This window comes from Rhopilema esculentum, chromosome 13 (genome assembly GCF_057945365.1).
Source record: "Rhopilema esculentum isolate cy_ngs chromosome 13, ASM5794536v1, whole genome shotgun sequence".
NCBI lineage: Eukaryota > Metazoa > Cnidaria > Scyphozoa > Rhizostomeae > Rhizostomatidae > Rhopilema > Rhopilema esculentum.
In genome coordinates this window covers 10201361-10229175 of record NC_142827.1, presented here as the reverse complement: position 1 = coordinate 10229175, position 27815 = coordinate 10201361, and the positions used below count along the sequence as shown (strand labels likewise).

The 27815-nt window shown below is 36.0% G+C and overlaps 1 protein-coding gene across 1 annotated transcript; it reads left to right on the top strand.

Annotated features, from left to right (window-relative positions):
• Positions 1-36: 36 nt before the first annotated feature.
• Positions 37-27815, top strand: LOC135691900 (atrial natriuretic peptide receptor 1). Its single transcript, XM_065209898.2, has 20 exons — positions 37-764; positions 5086-5413; positions 6231-6571; positions 9357-9492; positions 10126-10221; positions 10804-10947; positions 12994-13072; positions 13432-13540; positions 13656-13808; positions 14691-14795; positions 15439-15510; positions 16112-16277; positions 16591-16740; positions 18270-18453; positions 19077-19341; positions 21286-21354; positions 22038-22212; positions 22746-22844; positions 23940-24031; positions 26091-27815. The coding sequence occupies exons 1-20, from the start codon at positions 294-296 to the stop codon at positions 26454-26456; spliced, it is 3600 nt and encodes a 1199-aa protein (XP_065065970.2). The 5' UTR covers positions 37-293; the 3' UTR covers positions 26457-27815.

The following is a 27815-nucleotide window of genomic DNA, read 5'->3' as shown; positions in this document are numbered from 1 at the left end:
ACTTTGTATATTTGCTACCATTTTCATGACGAAGACCTCGTGTCATGACAATCATGACAAAAACGATTACGTTTTTAAGCATGATTCAAAAACTTTAAAAAATAACCACATTCACAAAGTAATCTTGTTTTGATGTTCTTGCATGATGGAGAAGCTGTGACCTTCTGACACCCTGTGGAGGATAGAGCACCGCGAGGCGAATGACAATTTGTTTTATTCCGTGCAATTGCGGAATCAATTGAGACACGAGAAAACATGAAGTGGTGAGCTTGGCCTGAAAACAATGCCTGAAGATGAATTTCTGTAATCTACATTCACCATGCAGGCTATTATTTATTATAGGGATGTTATTTCTAATGGTTAATACTAAGTTGCAGACTGCTTTAAACTCCAGCTTTGTTGAAGTGGTAGGGAACGATCACAATATAACAAAACCGAAGGAAATAATAAAAATAGGCCTAATAATGCCATATGAGGTTACTGGATGTGAACCCTTTTGCGAAGAGGAACCTCCAATCGATGGCAGAAGTTACGCCACTGCCTTTCAAATTGCTGTAGACGATGTGAACAGAAACAGCTCATTGCTACCAAATCATGAAATCAAGTTTGTTTTTAATGACTCAACCGTGGACGAAGCAAATGCACTAATGGCAGTGTACAAACAGCTAAATGGTATGAATGTCTCTGCCTTAGTTGGCCTGGGGTGGTTTTGCCATTCTGTTTCCACTATTGCAACTGCTGTCGATGTTCCCGTTATTTCGCATGTAAGTAAGCAAAGAATTCATTTTAAAGTTAAAACTTTTGTTTAAGATATGAATATGACAGATGTCAATGTTTTCTTTGGGTGTGTGGGTACCTAAAATTTAATATTTTAATTAATTGAAATTAAATCAAATTTAATATTAAATCTAAGGTCAGTTATTGATCAAAAACTGTCATTGACACCAACATCCAGCTCTTCTTACCATTTCAGTATGATATGATCCCTCACATGATTTCGATATTCATCCCTGCCTTTTCAAATTCTTTTGCATGTCATAGTTTAATTGTTCAAAACGAAACCCGTTTGCTGATTGGCAATATTTGTGGTTTTCTGTATTGCCTAGTAATAATTATCGATGAACCGCCTAACACACTTATATCTGTCTTCAAGTATCTTTAGTTAATTGTAGCTAATTTATTAGTTCATCGCGAGCAGATGTGCTTGATTTTCAGTTTGTTTCCTATATCCGTTAGGAAATTCCAGCCACTGTGGTTATTTTGATTTATCGTTTTTCTGCCCATTTAATCATTGCACAAAGCAGTTACGCACCAAAGAGATCGTTGGAATGAATCAATGTTAAGGACGAAATCCATTCAGTTTTTTCCCTAAAGTCCTTTCCCTAATATCCATTCAGTTCACAATCTAACATAGATATGAAACTTGCTATTGGGCTTCTTTCGTTTTGGAACAATCATTCAAGTTTGAATTTTTTACAGATTGTTTTACCTCTGCTAACGTATTGCTGTATTCCTTCATGAACAATAAATACAGACAAAATATAACTTTTTTAAAATGACCCTGTAGAATGATTGACTTGTTTGGATTATTTGTTTATAAATATTTGCAGACAGACTACATAGAAAATATAATTTAGATGTAAAATACAAAAGCAGTTTCTTCAATTCAAGCTGACATCAATTCAGTTCTAGATGGGTCTCTTAAGTTTCTACATTGGAGTTTTTATTATCAACAATTTTTCTCACAATAAAGCATGTTTTGTTAAGCTCCTGCCAGACAGTTCCTTTATCATTCCCAAACTTATGTAAGTATTGTTGATGATCAACTTTGCTTTGGCACTTAGTACCTGCTTTTATAAGAAATTAAAAATGTACTCCCTGTTTGCAGAAAGCTAATATTAAAATGTGGGCAAAGTTTTTTTGATGATACAAAATTGCAAATTTGTCAGCTGTTTATCAATGTCTCTCTTTGTCTAAAAAATCTACATTAACTTCACAGCCTTTTAGAGTTTCATTCATCTACAGAAGATTCATTTATTTCATAACCAATTAAGTTTTATTCCATCTGATCTTTTTTGTTTTCCAAAGCTACCATGTCTTTTTCTCTCAGAATTCCTCTTTGATGTTTTCCTTGTATGAATTTATATTAGTGTCAATGAAAGCTCACAATGTGAAAAGTCATTTTCAAGCTTCTTAAAATTTATACACAATTCTGTCATTCATTTCATATTTATTTGTATTCAAGGAGTTTTAGTATGTTTGAGTATATAGATGTACATGTTGAATCATCTAAGGAACTTGTAAAAATAATTGTGAATTCACCTGCAAAGTTAAGCATACCAAACAGGTTGTTTATGATGGCATTATTGTTTTACATCCTTATCAACCAAGAATTATGCCTGATCTTCTGAATTTTAAAACAGGGGTAGGGTAAAAGGCCACCAAACTCCCAATCTATAATGAACTAAAATCTGTCGCCCTGCTTAGAAAATTCGTTGCTGGAAGTTCCACTAGAAAATTGTTGTGGATAGACCTCCTAGTTTTTGTAAAATTGTTTTCTTGAACATAATTTCAATGCATCTTGTGAATTAAGTCAGCTTAAGCCTTTTAAAAACTTACCTACAATCATTATCACCAAAAATATACCTGTCAAATTGAAAAATCTAATGCTTCATTTTTTCATGGGGGATGTCAGTAATCTATTGAAGATTTTTCCAACTATGAGTCCAGGATAGCATTGTCCTCTTTACAGTAATGGCATTGTCCCTTCTTTTTGGCAGCTTGTTAGTGGAAGTACTTTAAAGGAAGTAACTTGTGCACAATCATAAAATCACCACAAATCATTATCATCATACATATTATCAACAGCAATAAAAAGGTTAATTTATCAAAGTTAAAATAACTGTCTATGAAAAGGGATCTGGCTTCGTCTTTGTGATAAATTTGGAATTGATCTGTTGTCAGGCTAAGGTATTTGTACTTTTTAAAAATAAATACCAATCAAAAAGCATTGCATATTATGAACTGTACATATTGTTTTTAAATTTAGCTGTTTTATTCATATTTATAAATTATCTTAAACCATTTAGGCAATGTGCCAAGTTATCATGCTAGTTATTTGCTAATATTTAGTTTGGAATTACCTTCAATTAAACCTGCAAAAAAATACATATCAAGGAATATAAATTGGAATTATAACCAGTTAGTTTTTTGGCCAAAAGATAAAAAGCCCTTTAAGCCAGATCCCATGTTTATTAAATGCCATAGGCCTCTGAAAATTCTGAATGGATCATTGCCAATAATTATTCTTAGTTATTTAAACTATTTTAAAGCCTTAATGTCCCATCTCAAGGCTTAACCTAAAACTGCAGCAGAAGTTAGTGACCTCAAAGCTTCAAGCGCCCTCTGCAAAATTTGATTATCTTTTAAATTTTTAAGGCAGTTTGTTTTACATTTAAAACCACGTAAAAATATTGGAAGGCCAAGAAACCCTTTCAAACTTGCTCTACTATAAGTATTCATAAATGATCAAATAAGGATTGAAACAGCAAACCCCAACTGCCCTTTAATTTGATTCTTTAAAATAAGAGATTTTTATCAATAGTGCTGCTATATTCTCCTCCAGTTCTCCCTGAGGTACCGCTATGGTCATTTCTGACGTTAAATATATTTCTTTTCTGGTCAGTAGTGTCGCCAGCTTGAAAAAACTTGGATGGACAAAAACATTTTTCTCGGCCAGGCCCTTAAAACTTTTAGAAAATCCATTTTTTGGTATTTTTTATCTATTTCGAAATTTTTGGACAAGCAACTTTCTCAAGCAGCATTTTTCGTAACGGTGGCTTTTTTGCCAGTATTTAGAAAATCGACCTCTGGGAAAACTGGGGTGGACATGTCCACCCCGTGATGTCCACCCCGTGGTGACGCCACTGCTTCTGATCTTAGGAATTGCAGAAATTTTCGACTGTAATTTGTCTGCCAACAGCATATTAGAATCTTTATCAAGTTCAAATAAAGGTTTTACTTGTTGGCTGCTTCATCACAACACGATCCTGTATGGTTGGAAGTTTTGTAGCTCTGGTTTTTCAATTTTGCCTAAAATAGATTTTAAGCATTATTATCGATTATTTGAAAAACCAGATACTGTTTGTTCTGGTTTGAACCCAAACATTGGCGGTTTCTTTGGATAAACGATCTGTCGCGTGGATAGTCGAATTGCCCACTTTTACATGATCCAGTTATTTTGAAAATATATAAATATACCCCAGACGATATTCAATGCGAATAGTTTGAAGTTTTGACATTGAGACACTGGAACGAATTTAGTTAATGTGGCATATTGGCAAAGATTTAGGAGCTGGGGGAACGGGGCCCGCTTTTCCCAAGACGTTCAGAAATGTAGAAAAGTTTCCTGTTTGCAGCTCGCGGGTGTACTCATTAAGGCAATCACTTTCCACTTTCAAAATGCGACATAAGTCCTTGCATATTGATTGCTTGGCAAGATATGTTGAAGAATACAAGCAAGCACTCACCCACACGCACCCGCACGAAACTTTTATCATTAAATATTTTTTCCTTGAATGAAATTTCTGTTTACTTAGATGGAGGATATCCAAATACCCTATGGACACAGGGTCATATGACCAATTTCTTTCCATGTTACCTTTGGAAGCCTCAGGGCCCACGCCACGAAGTTTAACGTGGGTTGAGGGGGGAGGCTAACGAATGTGGGATTAAAATTCCATTTACCTTTTAATTGTAGCTTTGAAATCATATGCTTCTGAAAAAAGTTGGGAGGCCAAGGCCACCCCCCCCCCCGATGGCATGGGCCCTGTCTTGCAGGATGATACCACAGCCTTCAATTTACTAGGGTCTCGAGCCATACCCTTTTGTGAGTGGCTGTGGTGGAAACACTAGCTTGTACTTCAGCAACCGTTCTAACAACTGTGACAGCCAATTTCTACGAAGCAGCTAAAAACTTTTACGATACAGCTTTTACTTTGGGAGCATTCAGTTTTTGTTTTCATTTGCCTATATTCTTTGTAAAATACCTCGACTTAAAAGACTAGTCTTATCAATCTTTCTTAGTATTGCAAAGAGGACGATTCGATTATGGTTCACAAAAAGTCAGAGGACAAACTGCTTTTCGCAAGAACATACCCGCTTACGACACAAATTGTGCCAACGATTGTTGCAATTTTGAACAGGTTCAAATGGAAGAAGATAGCGATAATGAAGAATGAAGAATTGAACGCTTTACAGATGAGTGGAAATTTAAGAATATCTGACCAGTTCCGAGAATTTGGAATTGATATTGAGATCGAGAAAGCCTTGCCTGAGACAATTGATTTTACTCGGACTAACAGAGCAGATCTACGAAACGCCATGAAAGCTGTTAAGGACAAATGTGTACGAGGTGAGTTGTCATTATTTCAAAGCGAGGTTGTGCCTTTAGCAGGGGTTAAGGAATACGTAGGTTTATAGTTACTATCATGTTTGATAATTTGCGATTTAATGTCGATTGCCGGTAATTTTTTACAAGATTTTGTCGGATCAAATTGGTCTAGAATTCATCGGGATCGCAATCTCTCTCATCTTTTGCTTGTGTTTACTTTTTGAAAATGAAGATGCAACGATCGATTGATTCTGGGGCAAGTTACTGCATTCCAAAACTACGGATGGGCTATTTCAATACCCATCCATTAGATTAGGACATGTAATGCTTAAAGGGGATGTCTCTGTACTAGTAGCATGCTTCGAGGTAGCTCTGTATAGACCAATCAAAGTGCAGGTAGCTCGGTTAAGACCAATCAACGTGCAGGTAGCAGGTAGCTTGGTCTCAACCAATCAAATCATATCACAGCTTAATTCATGTCAGCATTTCATTTAAAGTTTTAACAATCATGCTTGCAACTACAGTATTGCTATTTGTTATGAGTAATCTGTAACATGTAATTTTTTAACATTAATGTAATTCCAATGTGAAGTAAATATGTTTAGTGTAATGGTCACAGGGTTGCTATGTATTTCCATGCTCCCTGAGGCATCGTCTTGTAGTTTGGTTTATTGTAAGATTTTTATGAGAATGTATAAAAAATATATAAAAAACTACAGCAGATTTTGACACATTTTTGTATTTTAGTTCAATCTTATCTGGTTGGAATATAAGCGTGTGTTGTCGTTTAGATTTTATTTCTATCCATTTCTAACTCCCGGCTGTTCTTGTTTTTCAGTGATTGTGTTCATGTGTGTATACAAAATTGCACGAGAAGCCCTTGTTTTTGCTAATGAGCTGAATATGACCGGAGGGAATTTCGTATTCATAATCATCATCAGATCCCCAGTTGAATTTGAAGACAAGATTGCGCGGCCTTTCAAATGGTTCATGTCAGAATACGGAGAACATTCTGTCAGCTCTGAAAATGGGGTGAAAGAAGCTTTGAAAACGGCCTTCCTTGTTGGACCAACCATTAATGATAATGAAAGGTACAAGCGATTTGTTGCCAGACTAAAGCGAGACAGCTCCAATGCTCCTTTTTACAGCAACTTTTTCGATGAACACCGATACGCATCAGTAAGTTTTGATTTTATTTTTCATTTGTTTTCTTAAGTGTTTGAATGCTTCTAGGCATTTTTATGCTGCTTGATTTCATTGCTTGAATCTTGATGATGCAAAATAAGCTTGAGCTAATCGGCTCTGGTCTCAATTGCCAAGTTGCATTAGCATCAACATCAAAGGCAGCCTGGACAAATTAACAGACAATTTGCGAGGGGCAGATCACTCCAAGAAAATCTCATACACCTTTTGTGAAAATCCTATTGTCTTATCTGAAAATCCCTGGAAATCCTTTTGTTTTAGGGAAAATCTCGTACGCAATTCAAGAGTGAATTGCCCCTCGACAATTTGCATTTGAAAATGTTTTAAACGAGCATATCGGAGTTTCAACAACGTTTTAAGTGTCATTCGGAGTTTCAACAACGAGTATTGAACAAATAACTGTTTTCTACCTTCGAGAAAAACAAGTGAACTCGCAAGTTCTTGATTTTTATATTTTTTGCATCCGAAGATAGTTTTTAGGACGCCAAGAAGCTATGTTTATCGAGCAGTGTCCTGGTCCTTCCTCTCGATGTGACCACACCTCGTGATTCCTACACCTGGAATTACAGAGAGCTGGCGACTCTCCTCACTGTGTATAAAAGTTAAGACATGACAGTGACTCGAACACCTAGACTCTTGGATTTGTAGTCGGCAACCCTAACCACTGAGCCATCCTTGCACCTACTTAGTGATTGATCAGCCTTATCTGTGGCTTGAAGGGAACCCCCCTCCTTCTCTTTGATCTCAACTGCCCCTTAAATTACTTTTCTAAATAAAACAGTCAAAATGGTAGCTAACTTTGAATTTAAAAATTCGAAAACTACCCACTATGCAGCCTAGATTAATTTTACAGTTTGCTTAGAATGCATTATTTGGTTACTTTTTGCTTCTTGATGTCCATTTTCCCTGTCGCTATTGAAAGTTATTTGTTGAGCAAATTCGATGTCTTATGAATAGAATTACTCCTAGTCAGCCATTTTTCACTATTCTAAAGTTTTCAGTTGTAGCAATGTCGAAGAGACATCGTCCCATTTTGTAATTTTTTTGCCAGTATCCTGTCTTGATCGACTTTCCCTCATCTTGTATTTTTATATATTTGAGATCCTTTGAGCGGGCCTAGAATCAATTTGAAACGCCGGTCTCGGTGTAACAGTTTTGCAATAGTTCGATTTAGCTTTGTTTGCTTGAAGAATGTTGGCAAAGGACTTAGGCAAATGTATGGCATTTTGATCAAATTTGAGCTTTTTTGTGAATAATTCATAATGTTCGCACGGCAATGGAAAGCCAGATTTATTTAAAGCTCGAAATCGCTATGTTTTTGTTTGATCTTTTGCTGAAAACTCGTGCGTTGCAAGTAAATGTAAGAAAAATTGTTTACTCTGTTGGTAAAGATACTGCTGGTACATGCTGAGGTGATTCTAACAACTTGAATTTTTTAATAGCAATTAAGATGAGTAACAGGTTTAAGCAATCTCCTGCAGTTTTTTTATTGAATTGCGAAATCCCAGGCTCAGTGTATGCTCAAGAGAAGCAGATGCTTTTATACTGACACATACCGCTGCAATGCTTGCCTGAATTATTGATTATTTACTCGATCAAAACTTTTTAACCTACCTCGGCTGACAAAACCGCGTCAATCTTCCTACCTCGTCTGACTTAACACTTTCTTTCTATATAAATTCACTTAATAAGAGCACCGATGCTCGATTTGCAAATAGGAGCAACATAAGAACACGCCCGGCCTAAGACGGGATATGAGAAGATCAAATAATATATTTTTGAAAGTTTTCTCTAATATTAACAAAAGAGAGCAGATTTTATCAGCTTTTCAAACATGTACTAAAAAGTCATGCAAAACTGTTATTTTATTGCCTTAGAAACAACTTATAGTATATTCATCAATATTTATAGCGAATACCTTTCAGGTTAAAAAAGTAAATCAACAAATTTATGACTTGTTAGCAATTTTTGTTTAGGAAGGATAAACTGCTGCTCTACCAAGGGGTCGTGTTTGGGTCTTGTCTGTTTAAAGGTTCAAAAGATGCAGAAAAAACTCTTTTTCTCTCGAATGCTGTCAGGGATATTGTTCCAGTTTTTGATACTAGAGAAGTAGAAACTTCATTTTGCATATTCCAACCCAACTCTGGGGATTTGAACTATCCGATAAAACAGACCGGAGCTCGGACCGGAGTGTATTGTAAAACTCCGGTCTGTTTTTAACACTCTTCTTTTTCGAATCCGATGTTCCAGCATTTTGTTATCTTTTTGTCGGTGCACGATCTCTCAAGAAATCCCAAAAGCAGTCTCTTCAACGATTGCATATTTTATCGAGTGCTAGATCCCAAACAGTCTGGAATTTATCCGCTGCCATCAGCTCGAAAATATGATTCGTCATATGATTGCGAGTTTTCATGTTTGTTGGCGCAGTGCTAGCCATATTAACACATGCTTTGTTCATACATTTATGACGTCACAGCTTCCTTTTTTTCAGTTTCCCCTGAATTGCTGATACCAATTTACGGCCTTTATGTTACGATAGCCTATCTTAATGCTAAAAGGGTTAGCAAACAAAGTTTTAGGTCGACGAGATTCCAGGGACTTGATTCTGAATAAATCACAAATCAGAAACAACTTTTTCTATCATCTGCCTTTTACAGTGTACCTTTGTACCTAGTTCATTTAAACATCTATATAACGGAGACCTGTGGATGTTTTAAGCAAAAATTTTTTTTATTTTTATCATAGGCTCTTTTGTTTCTAGATTCCAGAAATTGGCTATTACCTGTACGACACAGTGTTGCTTTATGCTTTGGCAGCAAACAAAAGTTTAATGGCGAATGGGAATGTTAACAATGGCACTGCTATTTACAACAGCCTTAAAGGGATGACATATGAAAGTAAGAATGCTGCGTTCATTTCTCGATGTGATAAATCGCATTGTAGCATATTTGCAGTTTGGTGTTAACAGACGTTAGGGCAGAAGCTCACATTGGCTTAGCAACGGGAGATTCTGTTATTATATGTTAAAAATTTTGAATGGGAATTAAGTATTTAACTTTCAGGCTAAATTAGTTATTTGTCCCACGAGGAGAGGGATTTAGATTGGCTAGGTTAGGGACTCGGATCCTATCTAGGATCTTAGACTAGATATTTGTCCTATAAGAGTTCTGAGCTTAGAACTTATTTTCATATTTGCCAAATATTTCCTGATATTGAGGCAATTACCATCTCCAAAACCAGAGAGGTCAAGTTATTGTTTTTTCTTCGAAGGCTTATTTGGATAATATCATCAAGATCTCGTAATGAGATAAAAGTGTAAATTTAATCAAAAACGCTGTCGTGGCTTTCTTGATAGAGTTATCCTCCTGCCGTTTAGCTTGTAAAATTAAATGTGATTGAGTGACTTACGAGGATATATAATGCATGTAAAAGCCGGTATTTACATAATAAATTAACATCTTTTACTAAGTTCTACTCAAATGTCGGTCCCTGTAGCATTTATATGTAGTATTTATATTTTCCACTTTCAGGCATTCTTGGCCATGAGATGGTCGTACACGAACTCAGCCATCGAGGACTCTACGTTAAGTTCAACTACATGCTTTACACATTCAATGAAAGCTCCGGTATATAGCTACTTTTTTTATTCGATGCTATTATAAATTTCAGTACCAACACAACAAGGTCATTTTCTATAGGTTTAATTAGAAAAAGAAGACATGTTATAATCAACATTCTAATTATTATTAAAACATTCCCAATTGATAATGTCAAGATATTTCCAAATTGATAAGTTCTAACTGTATATCGTTGCTTAGGCCAGTCAGTTTGAATTTATTGATTGGAATTGTGCTGAAATTGTCGACTGGAAATGTTTTGATGACAACAGGACTTTCATTAACCTTACCTAGTTTTTGAAGTTGGATTCAGGTAGCCTCTCTGTTAACAAGTTTATATTTATTAATTTCAATGATATATACAGTACTGAAGAGTCTGAGGAGTGTTAGACGTTCAAAAGTATACTTCAATTTAATATTCTTCTTCGATTCTGCGCTATTTTGGAATACAATTGTTTTAGTTACATTCCTAAAAGTAACATCAGATCACGTTAAGTCACAATAAAAAATCAATGTTACTTTTCTTAGAAAATCAGCTCGTCACTTCTTAGAAAAGGCTTTTCTTTAATTTCTTCCACTGATTTTTTTCAGTTGTAACGTACAATGCCTATTTTGTTGAGTCTGATGATGATGCATCAAATAAAACCACCTTGGTGTACAAGGAGCGCAAGCCCCTTAATTGGCCTAAGAGCATTGTGGGCGATCTTAAATGCGAGAGTTTCTATAATGAAGACTGTAAGTATTTTATGATAATTTGATAGCATTTATTGTTGTGTTTATAACCAATCTTGGAAAATGTTTATTGTTTGTTATGACTCTTCAATCACATGAGAGAATAGGGGATATGCATTGGTAGAAGGAAAAACCAATGAAGTTCTATTGGTTCATTTCGATCCTATTTTTTGGTGTTAGACCTTTCGAACCAATGTTTATGCTGAGTGCTTTTGCAATACATCAAGATTGCCGAAAGATTTTATCTTTTATAAAGTCAGTGCTATTAACCATACAGTAACCTCTGTATAGCATAACCTGTGAGATCAGAATTGCTGTACATTGGAGAAAGTAGCCCGTTGTCTCGATTTTTTTTACAAAGCTTTCACCCTAGGACCAATTTTTTCCATTGTTTTGGGGTTTCTCTCATTGGAATATGTTTACCAATGGAGGTTTTCTCATAGTCTGATCAAGTCGTCACATTTTTCGTACCTTATTCTCTATTTACATAAATTTCAATCTAAGGCTAGGAGCTAACGCAGAAAATTAGATTAAAAGCAGTTTTTTTGAAATGGGAATTCCTGTTAGCAAACATTGTGTTTACTTGTTAGATTTCTTGGTAAAAAGCCGATAAGTATATTTGCTGATTACGAAGAATTGTTGAATCCCTCTTTACTGAAATCCCTTCTTGTAATTGCATATCTCCATCAAAATGTTTTTATCAAACAAAATTTCCTTCTGCATAACATTTATTACAATACTCTCGTGCTCTTCGTGATTTTTCAGTCTTTTTATTTTCGTGCTTCTTTTGTTATTAGATATTAGCTCTTATGTTTCGCATTCTATGTAAACCCAGCGCGTGTTTGACGTCATGAAGTGTCAGAGGCATAATGGTGAAATTCGTACTGTTTAAAAAGAGACAATACGTACTTAATGAAGTAGGAAAAAACTAACTTTGACCTTAAAATACCCTTCAAAATTATATTGCTAAACGGAAAAGCTGTTACATGTTCGTAAACATGTAAAACAATATCTAGGTGTTCGACAGGATATGAAATATTTATACACAGCAGTACAGTTGAAATGAACGAAGACCATCATTTTAAAACTGATGGTTCTGCCTTTTCAAGCTGAAGTTCGTGAGCTACCGACATAAGATCGTTTTAAAAAACAACTTTAAACGCTTCTGAAGAGCTAAAATCTGAAACACAACTCCCTGGCAGAACAACATTGGTTAAGTTTTATAGGGCTGTAGTTATTTATTCTAATAGCGTTAAGGTTAAATAAATGAATTGTGTTTTTCTCCCCGCCCCCCCCCCCCAACCAGCCTCCGACACTTAAAAAAAACTCAGCGTTTTCAGGCTGTGTTTGTTAAAATATCGTTTGAACCTGTTATTCGTAACGATTGGACGACTGCATTCCACCCCGTGATGATGGTTTTATGTATCGTTGACAGCGCCATATATATATCTATGAAATATTATCAGTGGAAGTAAGCAACTGGAACATGACTCTGAATGGGCGGTTCTATATACAAAGCCCTAAATCCTGGTTTTATTGGTCCAGCTATATTCCTTACCCAATGTATGACAAACAATTAGTTATTAAATTTAGAAGTGTCGCATGCAAAGAGTAAAAGATATTTCAGTCTTACGTTGTAAATTATTTTAAGTTAATCGTGGCGAAATTCTAGACACGTATAAGCCGCTTTTTCTAAGGCTGCGACCGGAGAAACGCCCGCAAATTGACAGCTACTGGCCTCCAAGCATACATTATCCATAGGACATTCTAACACAGTCATTCATACGTCCCTCTTCGCTAAAGAATTTTACGATCTGCTCCCTTTGGCGATCTGCTCTGCCCCCTCTAAAGGCGCCGGTTTCTTTCTTTTGCTGCCCCCTGTATGCACTGAATGAATTTCTACCCCAAATATTATCATTCTTGCCTTAGAGGTGCTTTGTACAAGAATACATTTTGATGTCCCAGCCCTACTTATAAATGTCTTAACTTCTTATCACAATGCTGCTATTGTCTTATGGGTTTCTAAGTATTTGAATCTCTCCTTTTCAGATACAAAGGTGCTGGCAATTTCCATTTCAGTGTCTATTATCGTCGTTATGCTGGTTCTGTTACCAGTCTTTAAATACAGGTATTTCTGTTGTGAAGTTATTATGCAGGACAGGTATTAATCACTTACCTAGACCCAAGGCCTTTTATTTCATCGTGTGTCCGTTGTTCTCTACGGCTGCCCCTTTCCTTGTACATGTAGTAGTTTTGTTTCCCATGTAGCAATTTCGTATGGGAAGCATATGAGAGAATATTGAAATATCTGAAAATAATGTCGGTGTGTGTGTGTGTTGCAAATTCAATGTGATTCTGTGACTATTGTTTGTGAATGGGAAACAGTTCTTGAGTTGATTTGTCATTCAAAATGTCGCAGTTACCCCAACCCTTATTAATCTGAGGACAACAGTGTAGTTTTCATGAATTTTCATTTTTATATTAAAGGAGTTATCGTTTGGAAAGATCGCTGACAAATAAGTTATGGGAAGTCGATATTTCAGAATTGATGCTTCATAATGGTACCTTTACACAAGCAATTTCTACACCAAGCGTGGTAAGATTTTTGTTCTGTGCGCTATATATTTTCTTAGTGTGTAACTATGAAACAATGGCCAAATGCTGGCTGCCAATCAGAAGAGATTTTTATCTGCTTTCGCCATTTATCTTAGAGCATCGAGAAAGACATTCCTTTGTCACCAGTGCGGAAGAAATCATCGATTGAAACTGTGCGTGCAATTTACAAAACAGATTGGGTGGCTGTTAAGATCATTGAAGCTCATAACATTGAACTCAAGCGAGAGTCACTTTTAGAACTGAAACAGGTTTGTGATTCTTAATATCATTTTACCATTATATAGTTCTTTAGGAATATAGATATTCATGGATCGTCTCTTTGGGGACATGGATCGTCTCTAAAGCAAGATTCAAGAAACTACAATCCTGGACAAACGGTGTCACTACTATTAAAGTACATGTACACCAACTTTCATAGGGGAGAGGTGGCATGTGACATATATGTTAGACTAAATCTGTATGCTACGCGGCATTTATTCAGGCGTTTTTCGCAGTAGTTTTGGCCAGGAATCTCGAAGCAAATGTTTTGGAAAAAATCAATCGTGTTCCTTGCAGAAAATAAGCTTTTGTTCAAATGGGCCAATTTGCGATGTTTTTTGCTTCATTTTCAACGAAACCCTTTAATTGTCAACAGGGCTTACTTAACTGTATCCAGAAATATGTTTGTATTTTCGCAAGATTTACGACAAAATCGACCACACAACATACCTTATAACGAAAGCAAATTATCGCTGTGTATTGATCAGCTCATTTTTAGAAGCTAAACAGAATCGTTAATCATAACCCTGTTTATCGCCTGGTATTTAGTAGAACACCCCCTCCCTCTCGATGCAACTTTATGGAAGGAATTTTGTGCAATGCAAAATTCGATTCAGATTATTATGCATAGGCATATCCCACTATTTGGTGTATCACACTATACGAATGAAAATTGCTACTCCGAGTTTCACGCTTAATGTGATCATAAGGCAACTTTTCATATGCATCCAAACACTCTACTCTCTGGTAATAGAAACTCGGTTGTTATCATATTCTTGTCGAATTTCTGACCGCGCAGCAAGTATTGTTTTGGTTGTAAAACTTAAAGAAAACAAGGTTAATAACTTGAAGTATTTGATCTTTAATTTTAGATACGGGAAATTCGCCATGATAACATAAACCCTTTCATTGGTGCCCATGTAAAACCTGGCAGAGTTCTAATTGTCACTCAGATTGCTGCTCATGGGAGCTTAGAGGTAACACATTCAGGATTTTTTGCAAGTCTTAATTACTCTTATTTTCATTTTGCTAGGAGTTCCCAGCCTTTGTATAATTTCATTTGCTAGATGCTCTATTTCGTTGAAAACTTGTGCTTTGTAAACTCGACTTATATAAGGAAGTCAATAACTAGATAACCTGTAGCAGATTATAGGGAAGTTCACAGATTCAAATATTGCTAAATTAACATGGAATGATAATTAACAAAATTGGGAAAAATGGACACGAAAGAGCAAATTGGGGTATGGGTAAACGATTGAGTAAGTCGAAAGGTTGACCGATAATATCAGAAGCAAAATTCTTGAACATTAGAATATAGAGCATGTGGGGAGGGGTACATACTTGGGGGTATAGATAAAAAAAAGAAAAAGAATGTATCCTTGTTTGAAAACTCTATATGTTTCCTTGTTGTTACCCTGTTGGTCCCTTATCGTCTCCTAAAGCCTGTCATTTGTTTGGGATGGTTAAAACAGCGTATTCTCTTCATTATGAATTCTCTAATATCAAATTTATCAATTTGGCGTGCACATTTAAAACTTAAAGTAATCCCTGGCCTTTACAAGCTACCAAACAGAAATGGAATTGCAACAACGTACAAATCCGTGTTTATTGTTTTTTAAGGATGTGCTTGAGAACGACAACATGAAGCTGGAAACACTATTCCTTTTGTCGTTGATATCAGATATCACAAAGGTAATTTCTATTGCAATTATTAATATCTGCAGGGACAGATTTAAGCAACAAAGATTGGGAGGAGGGGGTGTTAGATAAAGAATGGATTTTGGTGCCACACCCTTCAGGCAACTGAAAGATTCCAGGAACGCCTATTTTAAAATTAAGTTTTAAAATATAATTAAGATAAAGAAGATGATATCTGACATGGTTATTTTTGACTGATTGCGTATCATATGTGACGGTACCCTTAAAGCATTTTTTGCACCATGGATGGTTCTACTCGTTTAACTTTAGAATTTTTAGCTACCTTTCAGCTCTCAATTTTGTAACCAACAAGAGTACCGTATTTAGAAGAATCTCGAGGCTTTACCTTTAACAGAATTTTTTATATTTTGTTGGTTTATTCAATCACTGAATATTTGTTGGATAGCTAGTTGTCTCTCGAATGGCGCGTAGTAGACACGTTCCAAAAGATATATCCTTCAGTTGCCATTATAGGGTGTTTTTTGTTTTATTTATATTGAGCGCAGTGTTTTTGAGACATCCTGCGATCCATTTTAACGGGGTTGGTATTTGAGATCCCCTCTTTCCATAAACGCATATACAATGTCTGTTGCAGGGAATGGCCTATCTTCACAATAGTCCAATCTTATCCCACGGGAGTCTCAAGTCTTCCAATTGTTTGATTGATAGTAATTGGTTGGTGAAGATCACTGACTTTGGTCTGCATACCCTGAAAAGAAAAACCAAGGGTCTTGAATACAACAAGCTTCTTGATAGCAGAAGTAAGTATTTTGTTATGTAGAACATCGGTGCAATTCGTTTGCATCGATACGATCAAATAAACAGATATGTCTGCAGTACTTTGCGGTGTGGCTCATAATGATATTGCTTAAAGAGTCTCTAAGCCTCATGCCTACTTCTTTTCCCTATATATATACAGATGTTGTGTCTGAATTCAAATCTTCTTGTTTTTAATGTCTCTTCTACACTGCCTTTTGAATACCTTAATGGTTTTGCAAGATCAGGAGACGGTATTCTTGTGAATGTCCAATCTAATTAGAGAAGGTCGCTGAACTACAGGTCTGCTTTTCGTAGGTCATTTATGGGTAGCACCAGAGCTGCTACGAGATCCGAATCCTCCCGCTCGGGGGTCAGCTAAAGGAGATGTTTACAGTTTCGGGGTGATTTTACAAGAGTGTCACACAAGAAGAGGCCCTTGGAGTGATGTAGACCTCAGTTGTGAAGGTACAAGTGTTCATTATACAGCTATATGTATGTGTACTATTAGATTTCGGCGTAAATAGTTCACTAACTTAACAAATATTCGCAATAAAGACTTCTTAAACAAAGTTTAGATTCAATGATGCTGTTAACGGTTTAGCGTAAAGATGAAATCTAAACAGAAATATCAGTATTGATAAAGGACATTCACTTTTAACCTTTTTATATTAACCTTTTTTGTATTTAGGTTTTTGCTATATCAATATTTTATTTTTAAGAGTTATTTCCATTTGAACAAAAGTCCAAATAAATAACTCTCTGTAACGGCACCCCATGTTTGGTACAGTAACTAGTTATGTGATTCCAATTGTTTAGAATTGCCTTGAAATTATATGGGCGAGACCATAATGTCAGTTTTACTTAAAGTTAGGTAATCTTTGTATTTAACATCGGTCGGCGTTTAATTTTTTATGCCAGCCCTCAACTGCCTAATTAATATCTGTGAATTTTGTACTAGTATTAGATTTTAAAATAAAAGGGCTTTCGGTATGACTCGATTTGGCACTTGACAGCTCTTCCGTGATCAAAGCCTTACTTTTCTTTTATTTATGTTTATTTCATGGCTGTTTTTTAAGTTTGTTTCTGAGAAATGTCAGCTTGAAAACTTGTATCTTTAGAAAAGCGGAAGTTAAAGTTAGAAAAACATCGCGTTTGATGTGTTTTGAAGAATAAACAGAATTCTAACAATTCCGTAAATGTGGGAATCTTGATATCAAAACCCACGTGTTCGTTTTACGTTAAAATTCTTCGTATTAATAATAATAATAATAATGATAATAATAATAAATGAATCATGACCAGTATCTCCACAGGGTGGCTCTTCATCTGGTCGTTAAATACTACACGATGTAAAAGTTGCTTAATGAAAAGTAAAGATTAAAATAGTTTGATAAAATGTAAATTGGAATTTAAAGTTAGGTTCTTCTCTTTATGAATCAAATCAAACTAAAAGCCTCTTTTTTGCTTCAGTAAGGAAATATTCTTTAGATTTTGATGAGAATTCGGATTTCGTTTTTGAATTTCTTATCGCATTTGGCATCTTGTTAAAAATTTCAGCTGCACTGTTCCTCAAAATTTAAAATTTGTTGTAGTTGCAATTTGTGGCGCAGAGTTTGATATCAGATGTTTGCTGTTTTTATTTAATGATATGTCAATATATGCTGGTTTGTTATGATCTGTTATATAATTGAAAGCCAGCTTTTGTAGTCGTTTTTGTAGTTTTAATGAAAGAGGATGAAATACGACATCGTTATAATCCATTTTGGATAATATTAGCAACTCTGCAACTTGCTTTTTCAGTTTTAGTGTCATGATATTTTTGAATTATTTCACTATGTTATGATGTTATCGTATTGATTTTTCTTTTGCAATGTAGAGCATGATTTCCCTTAAGAGTCCTTTCGTAATTTTATCTTAATGCAAAAGAACAATAGAGATTTCTTCACCCTATTTGATACAGTAAAGCCATATGAGTGAGACCTTCTTCCCTTTAGAAATTGTGGCACGAGTAGTGAAAGCTGAAAACCCGCCTTTTCGGCCTATCGTTCCAAACAGCATCGAGAACGCACCTGAATTGCAGACAATGATGTGCAGATGCTGGAGTGAAAACCCACAGGACAGGCCGTCGTTTTCAGAAATGGCGAAAGAGACCGAAGCAGCTATGAAGGGAAATGGGTTGTATGTATATTAAGTTGCTAGTATCGTCATTAAAATGCACAGTCCAACAAAGAACGATGAAGAGATTGTTTAGCAGTCTTTGATAGGGATTCATCGATTGATCTTTGCTTGGTCTTTTAACTTTCATCCTGATAGTGGATTCCCAGAGAGTCAGCGCAGAGTTGCCTTTTAAATTTCAGTTAAGTAGTTACGAGGGAGCTACATGGGAGCCCGTATTTGCTCCGTACCCATTTTCTCAGACACATTTCGTTCATTTGGCAGTAGAGGGTGAGAGATATGGCGGAAAATGTACAAAGATATTACAAATTGCACTGTGTTTTAAATAAGATTAAAAGAAAAGCCATTGCATGTTTTAAATTACCTTTATTTAACTTTTTCAATGTTACAGAAGAGAAGGAAAATGCAGTCTTAACGTTATTTACCGTGTTATGTATTGCATTCTATCAATTTTGTTTATCCTTCAAATTTCGACATGGCCAATGGAGCCAATTGGAACAGTGCTGGCAAAGGCAAATTGAAGCGTTGATAACTGTACTGATTTAAAGGAGGTTTTGAAAGCATTTTTTGCTAAGTTAAAAGGATAGGTTGTGCTATTCTTTTATTTTGAGATTATTTTATTCTAGCAAAAGCAATATAGTTGATGATTTGCTGTACAGAATTGAGCAGTATGCCAAGAACTGGGAACACCTTGTTGAGCAAAAGAATAAAGAACTTTCAGAAGAGAAAAAGCGTATTGAGGCATTGGTGGGCAGAATGTTGCCACGTGCAGTGTACAAGCAGCTAACTAAAGGGAAGGAAGTAGAAGCAGAGACATTTAGAGAAGTGACTATTTACTTTAGTGATATTGTCGGATTTACGTCACTTTGCGCTGCAAGCACCGCTATGGAAGTGAGTTTCATGACGAATTTCTTCTTTTCGAGCAATATTGACCCGGTTTATACGTTGAGTTATAACACTTGCATCAAGAAGCTATTAAGCGATTACTAAAGACCTAATTGATATTGGTCTTTCTTTAGACCTGTTTTCATCTATGCGTTCTTAGAACGCATGAGTGGTCATCTTGAAGGAATGGGTTTTATTCTCATTTACAAGTTAAGAAATATTCGTGCTTTTTGATGCTGATTAAATTTTATTCAGATTTTGAGTGACAAGATCTCAATTGTTTTGCATACAGACAAATAAAAACTTCTTAGTGTTTTATCCGCTGGCCATTACTATAGACCTAGATGTTAACAGTGTCTTATTTGGAAAGTCTTATTATGGTCCACGTGAACAGTCCCACGTTCTAGGTGAACAATTTCAGACTCCACGTGAACAGTTTCAGACTCCCCATGAACAGTTTCAAATTCCACGTGAACAGTTTCAAATTCCACGTGATTCCTACGTTAGTGGAAGCCTAGACAAATACTCAAAGTACTTTCTGTCTCGGAAAACGCTAGGTTTACTTATGTCTACATTGCTCCAGATTTTGTCTTCATGTCTATCCAGCCTCTTAATACTGCGAAGTTTTATGGTACCTCATCCAAAACTGTAGAGGGTTTTACGATCTTTACCATTTCGTTTCTTTAACCTGGCCTACTGAACTATAAATTTCAAAAGTTATAGAATGAGTCTTAGAGAAATCTTGACTTTTATCTATCCTGTAAAAATATCTTCTGCTGAGAAAGCTGAATTTCTTTTAACCCCTTGATGTTTTTTTCTGTTTTAATGAAAGTCCATCTGTTCTCAGTGATAACCGAAATGTCTCCAAAGACAATTCTGGTTTTTGATTGTCGGGAGTGTAGTACTTTGAAATTCATTCCATTTAATTTTCCAGGAGCATTGAAAAAGAAATTTTCTTAAATCACAAAACATCAACCATTTCTTAGGTCATTCGTTATCAGTCACGTTTTCTCAAAGATGCCGATGAACAAAGAATCAGAGGCGCCGAAACAGGCGTCTGCAAAATATGTAGCTGTGTATTTTTAAAAAGTTAATAACGTTGCTTTCACTTAGATCTTTTTCGCTCAGATCCAGTGACTGTCGATTATAGTGTTACGCGGACGTCGTTTCGATGCCTAAAATGTACCGAAAAATATGTATTTTATATCACACCTTTTTGTAGTTACTTCATACTGGCGGCTTCTTGGTAATCACAAATAGCCAGTTATTTCGCTGCCTTGCTAGGTCATCGCTCGGTTGCCAGCCATCAATAAACTGGAACCTCTTCTACATAATTGCTGAAATCTCTATTATCTTCAGTTAAAGTTCCCTTTTTTACACAATCGTAAACTTGTGGAGAATAACTGTTATTAACAGCCTTGTTTTTAAGCAACATTAGTTGCACAGCTTTTGTTTTGAAATTTGTTTGAATGTTAAGGCTTTTGGGGATCTGGGGAGGTTGTAGTCTTGTTTAACAGAAGGGTCAAAACTGAATACATTCTACCAGTTTTTGCCAGCATATACCTTGTTGTTTTTTAAATAAGTTTTCGTAATTTTAGGTCACAATAATTAGTTCTCCCACCACCGTGATAGTTATCGGACTTTTACCTACGTCAATGAAGATCTTTTGACCTTCATCCAAGTGCATTCATCCACGCTGTAAAGATTTTCGATTAAGTGACACTTGAATTTGAAAGCTTGTGTGTACATAAAGGATTTTTATTTTATTGAATGCAATATGATGCGAGCAGTTGCTGGACTGCTGGACTGGCTGCGCGAGCAGTTGTCATAGGTCGACTGACCCATGGCAATTTATCACACTATGAGATCTATATCCCTACATAAGTCTTAGGGTTGCATTCACATCTTTTCTTGTTGTATAAACCTTGGCGTTATTTTTATTCCTTTTAGGTTGTTACATTCCTGAACCAACTTTACACGCTGTTTGATAGCATCATAAAGTATTACAATGTTTACAAGGTGATTACGTTATTCGTTTTTTGCGCGAGTTCTTTTCTCCCAGAACCTTTAACCAAAACCTTATTTTGTCAGGCCTTAACGTTAAAAGACGTTTCCTGATTTCCCCATAGGAAATTTGCACATTAAATGTTCTATGTGAAACTTTTTAAGCCATGCGTGCAATATATATATTCACAGAACAAAGACAACAATAGCTGTCGATGTCCATTGAATGGTGTATAAGCTAATTTGCGTATAAGCCTACATCCATCCATGTATACCCATTTTTTCAAGAATACGAAATCTGAGATATATTTCTTTTTGCGAAAGCCTGTTATAAAAGCCCTGCTTTCGCTATGTTAGCATCGATGTTGAATTTTGTATGCCCTACTACATGATGCCTTTTTATACTTTACTTTGAATATTTGACAAATGTAAGTTTTTATATTTGCGGGGGAAGTTTGTGCAAACTTCAAGCAGAAAAAACTCAAGAATTGAAGAAACTATGCACTTGCTTCATATCTTACTAAATATGAAAAATTTAAAATGGCATTGCATTCGACTTCCTACTGGAAGGGAGCAATGATGATATTTGAAATTTTGAAAACAAACCAAAAATGAACAGGGTTGAAGTCCCCGAACCATGTTTTAATGCTCTCGATAACAATGGCTCTATTTCTAGATTTTTGTTTTATTTTTTGTAGGTTGAAACGATAGGGGACGCGTACATGGTAGTTTCTGGTTTGCCAGTTCGTAACGGCAATGAACACGCGAAAGAGATTGCCTTAATGGCCTTCCATATATTAAATGCAGTTAAAACATTTGTTATTCAACACCAAAAAGATAGCCAGCTGCGGATCAGGATTGGAATCAATTCAGGTATTTGCCTCGGATTAGTTATTTTTTCCTCTAACCTTATTAATCCGTGCTAGTTGGGCTTCTATTTGTTGTTGTGGCTGTTTCTGTTGCTTGCTTTGCTTGGCTATTGTTGTTGTTGTTGTTGTTGTGTGTATTTTATTTTGGATGTTGTTGCTGTTGCTGCTGCTTTGCTTTTTTCAATAACTCGCTAATGGTTTGAATAAATCAGTATTTTCTTCTTTTTGACAATAAGCTTGAACCAATTATTCTAATATTATGATATCCTTTGAATATCGATTTTTGCTCCCCTATTTTTATTTGATAGTCATGATCAAGGAGATTGATCGATAATATGACGATACCACTGTTCAATTACTTCAATATTTCAAATATCACCAGGGCTGTGTTTTTATATTGGGAAATTTCTCCTTTTATTGAGAAACAGGCAAATTTCCTAAATTAATTGATAGATCATACTTTGAACCCCTGCGAATTTTCCAAGGGAAACTTCATTCAAATTTTATTTAGAATATTGGGATTGATCTATGTTGCAGGATCTGTTGTGACTGGTGTTGTCGGGTCTACGATGCCTAGATACTGCTTGTTTGGTGACACGGTCAACACAGCATCCAGGATGGAGTCTACTGGGGAAGGTCAGTCCTGTTTTTATCTATGATCTTATTCAACAAAACCAAAGTTAATTTTCTCTAGACATATTGTTTCATATTGTTATGACGTGTTCTTTATCTGAATAGGCAATGGGTGTGCATTTGGTGAGCCAATCATAAACCATCTGTACTTCTTTTTATGAAAAAGCCCTGTTAGTAATGATGTGTGACCATAATGGTTTACCATTAACAAATGGTTTATTGGTATCAGTAGATCCACTTAATGGTTTATCTGTATCCAAGCGCTTTCTTCCAGTGCTCGGTTCAGAGATCTTTCCCACAAGCTTTTGAAAACATCACTTCTTGCTGTTGAAAATAATCCCAAAAATCACAGCCTCGCGATCGTATTTGCTTTATTCCCGTTAATTTTGACTTTGAAAGGGTGTTAGGAAATGGTCGGGATTTTGGCTTAAGTAAGACGGAAGAATTCTATAGAAATTGAAAGTTGGTCAGATTTTGTGAAAATGCGAGTCACCCGAAGTGCGCCTGGGTGTCCTTTGCGTTGTAAACATTAGTCAAGAAGCCTGCCAATTGCAAACAACCAAGGGGTTTCATCTTTAATTAAGCTTTATAATAAAATTAAAAAGCAGATATTTTGAATTTGATATTTTTTCTTGAAGTTCAATATTTCACTATATTTTGAGCTTTAAAATAGTATCCGAAGTCCCGAAAATGCACCTTGTCTAGCATGTACTTAACTCAAAATTCCTTGAAACTCATATTGAATGATGAATGAGGACTCGAAGCTTACAAAATTTTGAATCCAGATTTGCATCGATGTCAAACAAGAGCAGGAAGAATACGTGTGATTGGCTTCATTTTGACCAATCAGTAACTTCAGACATGGCGAAAGACTTCCGATGAGAAATTCTCACGACCAACAAAGATCGCTTCTTTTTTTTGTTTACGGGAGTCCAAGAAAACCTAAATGAATTGTTTCTTTGGCATTTTTTGTTCCACTTGCAATCATGAATTGATTTCTACCTTGAATGAGAATCTTTGTCGATTTCTCCTCGACGATAATTGTACTTCGTGCAAGAGCTATTTCTACAGATCCCATGATCTTTTATTTCAAAATAGCCCTAAAGATTCACGTAAGCGAGTCAACGAAAGAAATTTTGACAGATATTGGCGGTTTTGAGCTGCAAACAAGAGGAGAGATAGCGGTCAAGGTGAGATACTTTTTCAACTTTTTTCTTCTCGCCCTCTTATCGTTGTCACAGCCCTTTATCTCCTATCTGCCTTATTTCTTTGATTCACAAAGCGCATTTGATTGAATGCATCTGCAAGCTCGCAGAACCTGCTCTTATGGCAAACTCCTAGAGCAAATAAACATGAAATTTGACATCAATCTTGTTTTCCTGGACAAATTTTAATTAAGATTTTGAAGTCTCACTCAAATTTCAAGGTCAAGTGGACACAAAATGAACGCTAATCATTGTCGTCGCTTAACTCCTGTTTAGTTTTGCCATACTGTAGTTATGTTTTAACCAACTCTATCCTTGTTTAGCTGGTTTTTGGACAAATCTGAGGTACTCACAGCATTTAAGTGACTGTGCAATATAATTTTTGTATAATTGACGTTGAATCTTCTTGTGTTGGAAGCAATTCGGATGAGGCTACCTTTGATTCAATTTGAGGCTACCTTTGATTCAATATGAGGCTACCTTTTTATAGAAATGATATAGCCGGATTGTTAAACAATGATCAGTTCGATCAAATTACTCATAGAATACGTTGTTAGGCCCTCATACAATGTTATGTACTTCACTGGTTACCAATGTGAGACTATAAGCAAGGGTGTTGCACGATGAAGCCTCTCTCCCGTAGATAAATGTCATTAACATTATAGTTCCGACTAAAGATTTTGAAACTAGCCTACGTTTCGGTAGAGTTATTTTCTAAGTAGCTGGTAACGCATAAAGGGTAGCAAGTGCTTTGTTCTTCATAATTCGACTGAATCAATGCGCGGCATTTCTATTAACTTCAAGCTTGGTAGGATATCAATTTCATCTCTGATACAGAATAAATTAGGTCATTTAGTAAGGTGTGCGAGACTGTCAGTTACAGCGAGCTGTCGCTATGAGTCGCTTTGAATGCAAACTGAGACAGGATTGAGTACGCCCTACTTCACCTTTATACCACAGTCGGTAAAGATTACGAGATTAAGTTTCTTCCACGTGCAAAAAGCGTCCGCTTTGTGGCGGGATTTAAGCGTTTATTTTCAGCGCAGTACTTTAATATACCATCTTCCCCTACTTTCTTCAACAGATTTTGTTAGGCCGTATCCAACTCTACCCGTTTTAAGTTAACATTCTTTTATAAACTCTGTATCTCGTTTGGTATCGTTTTCCAAACAACATAATTGCAAACTTTCAAGACCTATTTCTTTGAAGCATGATCTTACAACTACACCTTTTGAAGAATGTTCTTAATTCTATTAGGTCATGTAATGTGCTTCAAAAACTGATTAAAGTTTGTTTGATTGATCCACATGAAAATGCAGGACGTTCGCCTTACCCAATTCTAAGTATCGTTTTAAGCTGAGGTGCTCAAGTGTAAAGAATGAATGAAAATAATGAATGTGTACGAAAGCTCTTTTTGATAAAATTACCAACAGATTTCTTGGTTGTTGGTGTTTGATTGAAATAACCTTGAAAACATTCATGAGAAGATAAAATGTAATTCCTTAGTTTGTTAATTTTTCAAACTGGTTGTATTTTTGAAACCTGATGCAAAGGAATAAATAATCAAAAGCCTTCCAGATTTGTGTTTCCCAACTTACCGGTATCTAAGATACCCTATACCTGAAATCTGGGCAGCTTTTTCCTTCCATTATTTTTCGCGATTATCTGGAATGAAGAAAATAGACAACTGTTCCTAATGAGTTTGCGCTCCCCGAAAATCTTGCAGGCTTGAACTCTCTGCTAACCATACAAGCGTTCACAGAATTGTCACTGGCAATTGTTTTTTGCAAAATCAATTCTCCACTTTGATAGTTCTCAAATAAAGCATCTTGAAAGAGGCTTTTTTCATACTCTCCTATGAGGCATATGATGGTTCATCATATGGTGCTCTCCTATGCTCTCAGTTTATTCATATTATCGCAGAGGTTTTGTTCTCCAATATTGTCTTTTGGTTAAGAGAGTTTGTGTGAACGCCTTTTTCATATGTTTTATTTTTGCGCCTACAAAGCGAACAGCGTTCTATATTTAACATATTCTTTTGCAGGGAAAAGGTGTTATAACTACATATTGGTTGAATGACATTAACGACAAATATAAAAACATCATATTGAAGCATGAACTTTTGCTATCGGAAGCAATGAGGGACAAAGGGACTGGTTCTAATACCCCAGTACCTAGTACTCATAAAAGAAATCCAAGGGCTACTCCTCAGGGGTCCTTATGTCCTTCACCAAACACGTCACCAACGCTGTTCCGCAAAGGATCACGGTATAGAGCCAGGGTAGAGCCGCCATCTGATTTGCCGTCCTTGGACGTTAGTCATAGGCTGCTTACTCTAAAAACAAGCAAGAACACACCAACAGACGAGTCGGTTATTTTACTGCCAACAACCTGGGAGACAAAAGCCTGATTCTGATCTTTTTCCAGAGCCAAGGTCGTATCAAATGACAGTGTCTGGATTTCTCGGTATCTTGTGTTGAAAATTTCCTGCCGCCCTGCGGTTGCTTGGTCTGACATTCTAGAGGATCACAAAGAAAGATGATTTATGATGTTTGCTAAGATTCATTGCAGATGAATGTGCTGCTCCGCAAGAGTGTTCACCAAATACAGTCCTGTTCGTTGTAGTTTTTTGGTTCTTGAGTCAGCTAAAGCTTACTGTAACCCTGCAGGATTTGACATCAGTTATCGCGACAGGTACGACTGCAGCTGCTACAATTTAAGGTTATTTTCATGTATGGGAACATGGTTTGCCAAACGTGGCCCGTGCGAAGACGTTTACGCGAAGACGCTTTTTGACAACATCAGTATTCGGAGTATTAATGCAAGATAGGTGCCTGTGCTTTGAACAACTAGAGAAAATTAGAAACGGGCCCTGAGATGAAGGGACCGTCTAACCCATTTATCTGCTCACGGAGGCTGGTTTTGGTATTTTTTAACCACGCTTTGCTTATTGTTTTAAGATTTTATGTAGTTATTCCTGATAATACTGTCATACTTCCCTAGTTTTGTTCGACCCGATACCTTTTTATCTAGCCTTTACCCCATTGCAAAAACATTTTCCCCTTTCTGAGCCATTGGTCCTAGATAGGAACCCTGGATCAATTGTCATTCTCCTAATGTGCCCCTTGCCTGGCCACTAGATTTGTGTTTGCGTGTTCTAAGGGAAAACTAAGAATGTGGTCCTTATTTAGTATGGACTGCAAGAAACGCTGTAGATCATATTAAGTGCAACAGTAAAATGTTAATATGATAATATTTCTCGTTGATAGCAGAAGCTTCAGTTTAAGAAAGTTTTTAAAAATGAGGTGAACTTGAGCGAGTCTAAAAGAGCATGGATATAACAATAATTTGGGGGCTTCTTTTGGTCGGGGCCCCCTAAACTGCGTTACGCCACTAGACACGCATACAAACGAAAAATCCCTCCATTATAGCGTACAAGAAACCGTAGACATAACATTCTTTATTTGGATTTGACAATTGCCCCCGTCAAAGGTTATTCCCCGTCTTTCTATTTGCGGTTATTTATCCCACTGCTTCCAATGTATCATAGATCGTGCAGTTATGCTGTAAGATACGGTAGTCGATGTCGCTACGTTGCGAAGTTCCTAGTATCTAGGTTCTCAATTTTTGTCAATTTTAGCACTGTAAATTTTTTGGATTAAGATAAATGAAATTGTATAAACATTTAGGTAACAAGGTAAGAAATTAATAATTGAATGAATGATAGTTTTTATTACTTGAAATAATATTGTACATATTTATACAGATA

Coding starts and splice junctions, on each gene's coding strand:
- LOC135691900 (XM_065209898.2), top strand. CDS start 294: ATGAATTTCTGTAATCTACATTCACCATGCAGGCTATTATTTATTATA. Junction 14,796..15,438: donor CTGCTCATGGGAGCTTAGAG/GTAACACATTCA, acceptor TTGTTTTTTAAG/GATGTGCTTGAGAACGACAA. Junction 16,741..18,269: donor TGTAGACCTCAGTTGTGAAG/GTACAAGTGTTC, acceptor TCTTCCCTTTAG/AAATTGTGGCACGAGTAGTG.